We start from the raw sequence: 8,971 nt of genomic DNA, 5'->3' as shown, positions 1-8,971 counted from the left end.
TGTGGAAAGCTTTTAAATAACTGTCCATCTCTGTCAACACTAATTAAACTGTCTATGCTAGGGAGATACAATAGCTTTAACGCTTGATAGCTATAATATACTTAACGCTTAATAGCTATATTTAAAGCTAAGAAAACAGTGATTTAAATTATATTAATCGGCGAAATTATCGGCGTCAGTGGTGTATGCACTCCAGTGCTCACGGCGACCTGAGTTCGATTCCCGCCTCACGGTCCTATGCTGATTCTTCCTCTCTTTCTGCTCCCCATGCTTTCCTGTCAATATTCTCTACTACCCTATACATTAAAGGTGAAAACAGTAAAAAAAAATAGTTAAATGAATTAATAATGTTTTACGAAAAAAGATTAGATAGTATGATAATTGTTCTGATTATTTAAAAAAATTCTTTTTGACCTAAAAAGGAGTTGTATAGTGAAGGAATGGTCACATATGGCTGATTTTGCTCAGATTGAAAGAGGGTTTAACTAAGAATTAGTAGTATGATTATCATCACTCTATCTCATTTTTGAATGGAGAAATAAGTCTTGTTGCAACTGCCCCACATAGATAAGCCCTATACAGCATTTTGTAATTTCAAAGAATTTCACATTTTTTTTATTTAATACAAGTTTGTAGGTTAGCTTGTAAGTTTTGTTTAATATAAGTTTGCAAATGCTGTAAAAGCATAGTAAAACGTTGTATTCGTTCAAAATGTTGATTTTTACCTCCACATAATACTCAAAAGTTTGCTAGGACAATATTGGGGATAAAATCATAGACTGTAAAATATGTAAGATAAAACACTGATAAAAGCTTAATCAGTACATACAGTACAGTAGGTGGCGGTATGAGCTTCCGAAACTTCGGAGAATCAAGAGAAGCAGTACAGTAGGAAGCGAGTCAGTCGCTTCATTGGTTTAATGCTACCTGCCCTGGGAAGAATACCGGTAAATGTCATTACATCTGTTCTTACAAACATTCTCCGCTCACAAAAACTTAAAAGAATATCATCTGTCGGTAAGACATGCAGTAAAATCATAAATCATTTCAAAGCGCCGATCTTTGTCTGTAAAGTCGGAGGTTAATCTAATGAATGGGTGTTATAGGGATGAAGTAGTGCTTATTTCAAAGACCTTTAGATTTTAGTATTATTCCTAAGAAATTAGACAATGACATGTCTGATTTAACATAACAGAAAGTTGTCAGTGGTGGTTGAATGCAAATATTCCATACCTCGATTTATTCTATTCTATTCTATTCTATTCTATTCTATTCTATTCTATTCTATTCTATTCTATTCTATTCTATTCTATTCTATTCTATTCTGCTGTTTCTGTCTCGTTAAGTCACTGTGACATTTAGTTTATGCTGAACACGATAACAGACTAATCTCAATGTGCAGTGTGTGTTGCAAGCTGTCATTCTGTCAGAGGTTGACTTTCATCACACTTTAGAACTGCCATGGCAAGCCATTTTGACTTTTATTCATTTTCAGGATATTTATTGCTGATTTCAACAATTAAATATTAGCTATTTTAAATGCTTGGATCTTCAATAAAAATGTGCAACTGAATTGATATTAACAAATGAATTTGAGTGGTAAACTATAGTGACATTTAATGAAAATACAAGTCTTCATATAATTGTTTTTACAAGTTGATGTTTTTAATGCCTGATGCCACGACTTCAATTGATGTGAAGAATTAACATTTTCACTAGTGGAAATTTGTTTGTTGATATCAAGAATTGGCATTTTATCTATTGAAAACTGAATTGTTGACATCAATTAATCATATCCTACAAACGAGTCAAAACGGCTTGCCATAGCCCTTTTCACTTTCTATGACCTCTGCTCCAGCAATAGATTGTTTGTTTAAAAGGAAGGACACGTGTTATTTAGCTTTATTTCAAGCCCTTTTGTACAAGTTTGCGTTATGAATTGAAAAGCTTTAATCATAACATTGTGTGATCATAACTCGTACAGACCAATTCTACATTTTCAGTTGTCTTTTACTGTAGGCTTTGTGAAATCAGCAAATGTCATTAGATGAAGTGAGTATTGAGTAATCTACACTGTGAAAAATCCTGTTTGCCTTAATCAAATTAAGCTTATGAGTGCATTGAACTTATATTATGTTAAACTGCCTTAAAACAGCCTGCGTAACTTATAAAATTAAGTTAGAACATGATTAACTTAGTTTAATAAGTTACACTGAACTAAAAACATATGCTGTCATGACTAATTGATCATATAATGTTTTTTTACAGCGTATCAAGCATCATATTTAGTAACCATACTGCTAGGTTAAGCCGTTGCAATACCATGCACTTTAAACAATAAAGGTTACCTATTATGCAAAAATCTATTTTATAAGGGTTTAAACACAGTTGTGTGGCAATAGTCTGTGAATATAACTAGCTTCTCATGGTAAAAATGTATTAATTTTATTCTTTATAATCACACTTGATAAAAACCGTCTGCAGAAACACTTTGATTGACATTTTTCCTTTGTACACATCATCAGAGGGTGAAAGCCCCGCCCATTAGTGAAGATCTCTCCCTCATTAGCATAGAAAGTTTTTCTTGTTTTTGAATCACTGGCATTTGTAGCTCCGCCCTCTTCTGAAAAGAATGCAATCTCATTTAAATTTAAAGCGACAGTCACCAAAATGGCACAATTATGATTAAACCTAAACATTTTGTGAAAAGCGGCAAAATAAATAACCTTTAATATTTTTGGTTTACTGTATATAATAGAATCAGTCACTGTTATCTTAGGCCAAGAACTGTGTGGAGCTGATTCGGTTGATGTGATGAACAGTCCAGGATCAGAGGGGCCTGGGGAGGAAGCTTCTGTGGAGTTTGTCTACTGCAGAGGTGTAGTCACAGAGCTGCTCAAATATGGACCAAAAGACCTGCATACAGCCAGCAAGAGCCCAAACTCTCCCAAAACTCTCATTCTTGTCATTCCAGGTAAGATGTGTCAGTTTTCACCTTGCATTAGAATGTGTTTAAAGTTATATTTTAATATATGTAGTATACTTTGGTTAGGCTTTAAATTGCGTAGTTAAGCTCCACAACTAACATGCTAACATGGTCAGGTTATGTTCAGGTTAAAAGACCAATCACCTTTTAGCAAAAAGACACCTCTCTGAAACAATAAAGCCACTGCTCCACAGTGATTACAGGGTGTTTTGATATGAAACTATTAGGATTTATATTAGAATTGTCACACCAGTTTTTGTACTGTGTAAAGTGTTTTTATTTATTATAATAAAACAGGAAACTAGTGAGGTAAATGCACTACTGTGTCTGTTCATACTGCGTCACAATGTATGTTGATAGGCAACAATGACAAGTGACAGCAATCATAATAATTGATCATGGTTCAAACGTACAAACTAATTGATTAAATAATTGTTTGATTGATTGATTTCCGCTGTAAAATTACTAAAGTTTTAGTATAGTAAAACTAGTCTAAAATACTAAGCTAAAATGCAGCCAAACCAAAAACAAGGCAAGTTGAATGAATAGAATTTAAAGAAAATGACAGTTGGTACAGCGGATATAAGTTATAGTAATTATAATGTATATCTGTGTTAAATATACATTAAATATAATCATAATTATATTTTTATATATATTTAAAATAATGGGGAAAAAAATTAAAAATGTGTTATTGTTCGATTAATATATTTCCGGCAGTTAGCTCTCTGCAACTTTCACATGGTCGTCCATTGAAGCTAAACTGGGTGGGAGATCACATGGGACCAGCAGAGGGCGCTCAACCTGTGGTTAGTGTGGGTTCTAATACCCCAGTATATTGATGGGGACTCTATACTGCTCAGTGAGTGCCATCTTTTGGATGAGACGTTAAACCGAGGTCTTGATTCTCTGTGGTCTTTAAAAATTCCAGGATGTCCTTTATAAAAGAATAGGGGTTTAATCCCAGCACACTGGCCAAATTTGCCCACAGGCCTCTGTCCATCATGTCCTCCTAACCATCCTCATATCATAATTGGCCTCATCACTCTGTCTCTTCTCCACCAATCAGCTGGTGTGTTGTGTGTGTGGTCTGGTGCTTTATGGCTTATCCACCATATGTATTAACCGCCAATTTATCCAGCATATGTTTTACATAGCGGATGTCCTTCCAGCTGCAACCCTTCACTGGGAAACATCCACACACTCATTCACACTCATACACTACGAACAATTTAGCCTACCCAATTCACCTATAGGGCATGTCTTTGGACTTTGGGGGAAAACGCACGCCAACAAGGGAAGAACATGCAAACTCCACACAGATACAACAAATGACCCAGCCGAGGCTCGAACCAGTGACCTTCTTGCTGTGAGGCGAACGTGCTACCCACTGCGTGCTACCCACTATTATATTATAATATATTATAATATATTATATTATATTATATTATATTATATTATATTATATTATATTATATTATATTATATTATATTATATTATATTATATTGTTTTTTTAATGCTTTAACTGTTGCCAATATAATGTACACAGAATATTTCACAGTTTGCTTTGAAGTTTCATTATATGACTTAGAAATTTTTTAAAGTCAGTGATGTTTACATGAACTTTAAGCCTTTTATGGGTTTTGCTCAACTTCAGAGTCTATGACCTCACTTCCACAATTAAGAACAAGCACCAAATAAACCTGTCTCGGGGCAAAATATCTCAGACTGAGCTGTGTTCAGTTTTTGTTGCCAATGCATAAATAAACATAACTAGCAGTGATTGGTACACAGGTGTGTGAGTGCGTCACAGCTATCTTAAGCACTGGACATAGCACAGTCCATCCAGCAGATGCAGGGGATATGAAGAAAAGCTCTGCACGGTCGGGAATCTACTTTTTTTTTACACTTGGCCCTGGGTCAAGAAGAAAACCCCAGTGGAAAATAGCTGTATGGGCCACCACTCTTCCCCTGACAGCAGCTTCTAGTGCATTGACTTCATGGAAAAGCCATGTAGCTCAGGAGCAGATGTTAAGCACTAAAATACTGTTCAGATTATTACACCTAGTCAGAACGACCTGACACTTTTTTTTATTTGTGCATTAGCGCATGGTATACTGTGGCTGAAGCTATATTATATTATAATATATTATAATATATTATAATATATTATATTATATTATATTATATTATATTATATTATACTATATTATATTATATTATATTATATTATATTATATTATATTATATTATATTATATTATATTATATTATATTATATTATATTATATTATATTATATTATATTGTAAATAAGCACTCAACATATTGTTCACATTATTAGACCTAGTCATAAAACCTGGAACTTTTTGTGACCTGGGACTACATTTATTAATTTCCTTTCAATGGCTAGATTTACATGCTATACTCTGCTTGTATACTAAACTAATATTTCAAATATTATAGATAGTACCACAAACAAGTTAAGTTCTGTTGTTATTACTTCTGTGCTTATCTTTCCTCTGAATACAAAATCAGATATTTTAAAAAATGCACTGGCTTTTTGTGGAGCTTTCAAAAGTAATGCAATAAAAGCATTTCAAAGGATCAAAATGTTCCACATCTTTAGATAAAACGTTTACTGATAAATGTAGCAACCTGTTGTCGTGAACAAATAGTTTGGACTAATGTTTGAAGCTGAATTGACAGATTTATTGAAAGCTGAAAGGAGCAATATTAATGAATGGAATGGAATTAATGGAATAAAGCATTGACCAATTTTATGATGTGTTTGAATATTTTTTGAATTTTGAAATCTCAAGTCCCATTTATTATATTGGCATGAAAAGAAGAGTCTGTAAAATTGCTGAAGATTTCATATAAAAACTGTCACTTAAGCATTTCCCACAGATATGATAGCTTATTATAAAGACAGCTTGCAGTAGTTCATAAGTATCGAATAGATAACACAGGTTCACTATAGTTGTCTTCTCAAACCAATTTAGCTATCAGTGAAACGTCTCATGTTCTGTCATCAGATCTCAGAGTTGCAAACCCTCATCTCTTAATGCCTCTCTATCTCCAAAAATAGAAAGGCAGTATCAGTCACCTCTCTTCACACTTGAACATTTTACTATACAGTTTAAAAGCTAAATGTTTTCAGAAAAAATTTTTTGTGCCCACCGGCATTTATTTGGTGTAAAATACAGTAAAAGGTTTTTTATTGCGCCAGAGACTTCCACAGAAGATTTCAATCTGTATATTTAGTAGTGGTGGGCCGTTATCGGCGTTAACGTGCTGCGTTAACGCGAGACTCTTATCGTGCGATAAAAAAATATTGCCTTTAATCTATTCTCAAAGTTTTGTTAGGAGCTGGGTGAGAGTGTTATGGAATTTAATACGCACGCCAAATGGAAAGAAAAAAAATTTCCGCATTTCGCGATGTGTGTGTGTGTGTGTGTGTGTGTGTGTGTGTGTGCGGTCCTTTACTGACAGCCGCGTGCGTGGATCTTGTCGGAAAATATGGCGAAAAGTCCTACATGATGGTAGTAGTTTAATCGCGGTGTTAACTTAAAAAATGCCACTAATATATGCATACTCCATGTTTTAATTCCATTTCTGTTTAGTTCAGTTATGACTTAAATCGGATTAAGGTAATCAAAAATCGCTGTTTGGAGCTTATGTAGGCTTATAGTTCAAAAGTCATGTTTAACTAAACAAACAGTTAGTAAACACAAGTACATCTTATTGAACATAATTTATTTTCATCACCAATTATCATAGTAGAACAGTTTCTCAAGCAGTTTGTGATGCATTTTGGAAACAGGAGATGAGCCCCTGGTCTAATGCACCACCTGCCTTGAGAAACCCGTTCTCAAAGACTTATTATTTGGGTAGCACACATATTCTGAATGCCTTCGGCAGAATTCAAATGAGCCGTGAATTCAAATAAGTCATTAATCTAGACTAATTTTAATTAGAGATTAATCTAGATAAAAAAAATCAATCTATGCCCACCTATAATATTTAGATTTATATGTCTACACTTCTATATAATTAGAATTAATAGAAACCATTTTAATGGTATCATTATACCATTATATTGAAATTGTAGTTATTATGAATTATGATTATATATTTATAATATTTTTTAATCAGTGTCACATGGCCCTTCAAAATTTAAATCATTCGAATATTATGAATTGGTGTGCTAGAATAAAATATTTTTTGAATTTTGAATTCAATTTGCTTGAATTAAAATATTTGAACTTGAATTTTTATATTTTTAAATATTTGTGTTTTATTTATTTATTAATTTATTTATTAATTTATTATTTATATATAAACATAAACAATAAGTATATACATACAAAATTTAAGCAACTGTTTTCAACATTGACAATAAATAAATAAATAAATAAATAAATAAATAAATAAATAAATAAACATATATTATAAATATATATATATATAAAAAAAATAAAAAATATAATATATAATTTATTTATTTATTTATTTATTTATTGGAACTATTACTTTAAGGATTCTATCTACTGTGAAAAGTACAGCATTTATTTGAAATGGAAATCTTATAAACATTATACAATTTTTTTTACAGTTACTTTAGATCAGTTTAACGTATCCCTGCTAAATAAAAGTGTATTTTGTTTTCATGAAACAATTAAATACATTAATCACAAATTTTCCTGACGTAATCTGTTAGAAAAAAAAGAACTCAACAGCAGATGTCCTGCAGAGAGAGAACACGGTCAAGCTGATGACCTTAAAGAGGGGCGGCTTTTCACCGGGCTCTGAATGTCACTGAGCATTGTGCTCAATAGACTCTTTATGGGAAACGGAGAGCCCATACGCCGGCACTGTTATTGTAGAACCTGTGCCCTTTACTTCAGAGATAACGGCAATAATCTCTGCAGTCTGGCCAGAGGCTCCCTTGGCTCTTCTATCCGCCAGGCCAGCACAGGTGCTACTGTTTTAATAGGCTTTGGACGGCTTTGCGTTATTGAGACAATAACGATACAGAGTGAGCAAAGTAGATGGACTCAAAATGAATTTTATTTGGCACCAGTATATTAACAAAAAAACAAAAGTGGTTTCATTACACTAGTTTTCTGTAAATTATACAGAATACTGCATGGTATAACAAAGCAATGAACATATCATACTACCACATGCATACTTTTAAATATCAGTAATTTTTATGATGCTTAATGTTTAATAGGGTTATTGTGATGGTCCCATCTAGATGCTTTATGCTATGCCTTATATATAACTATGCGTTAATTTGTAGAGTGTTAATAGACAAGTAGAAGTTAAAACTAGAAGTTGTTTCAGATTAGGTTTAGTAGAAAAAGTGTACTCAAAATAATGTACTTTTAGTCAATAGAAGGTCTGTAATGTATTGTAATGTAATATAATGTAATGTGTATTTATATAGCGCATTAATCGTGCATGGCCATGCACCCAAAGTGCTTCACAATCTCCACACCACCACCAGTGTGGAGCATCCACTTGGATGATGTGACGGCAGCCACAGGACAATGGCGCCAGTGCACTCACCACACACCAACTATAGGTGGAGTGGAGAGACAGAGATGAAGCCAATTCGGTGGATTGAGATGATTGAGAAGCCATGCTGGGTAAGGGCTTATGGAGGGAATTTGGCCAGGACATCTGGGTTACACCCTTACTATTTACGAGAAGTGCCATGGGATTTTTATTGACCACAGAGAGCCAGGACCTTGGTTTAATGTCTCATTCCGAAAGACGGCGCCCACTGACAGTATAGTGTCCGCTTAACTTTTACTGGGGTATTAGGACCCACAGTGCCCCCTGCTGGTTTCACTAACACCACTTCCAACAGCAACCCAGTTTTCCCATGTGGTCTCCCATCCAGACACTGACCAGGCTCAGCCGTGCTTAGCTTCTGTGAGTAACCGGTCTTGGGCTGGTCTCTTGAGTCTTGAA

The 8,971-nt window shown here is 33.8% G+C and overlaps 1 protein-coding gene across 2 annotated transcripts in view; it reads left to right on the top strand.

Moving 5' to 3' along the window:
- The first annotated feature begins 883 nt into the window (after positions 1-883).
- The window catches only part of ldah (lipid droplet associated hydrolase), a 79,342-nt gene continuing 71,254 nt past the window's right edge, over positions 884-8,971 (top strand). Inside the window, exons 1-2 of one of the 2 annotated variants that reach the window (XM_056477699.1) lie at positions 884-947; positions 2,780-2,974. In XM_056477699.1, the coding sequence (XP_056333674.1) occupies positions 2,815-2,974 (160 nt within the window). In that variant the 5' untranslated portion in view covers positions 884-947; positions 2,780-2,814. Of the gene's footprint in view, positions 1,018-2,779; positions 2,975-8,971 lie in introns of both variants that reach the window. The other variant, XM_056477698.1, reaches the window with a different exon arrangement.

The sequence above is a fragment of the Danio aesculapii genome, chromosome 17, assembly GCF_903798145.1.
Source record: "Danio aesculapii chromosome 17, fDanAes4.1, whole genome shotgun sequence".
Taxonomy (NCBI): Eukaryota; Metazoa; Chordata; class Actinopteri; order Cypriniformes; family Danionidae; genus Danio; species Danio aesculapii.
Note: the sequence above shows the minus strand (reverse complement) of the source record. Positions and strands in the feature narration are given on the sequence as shown.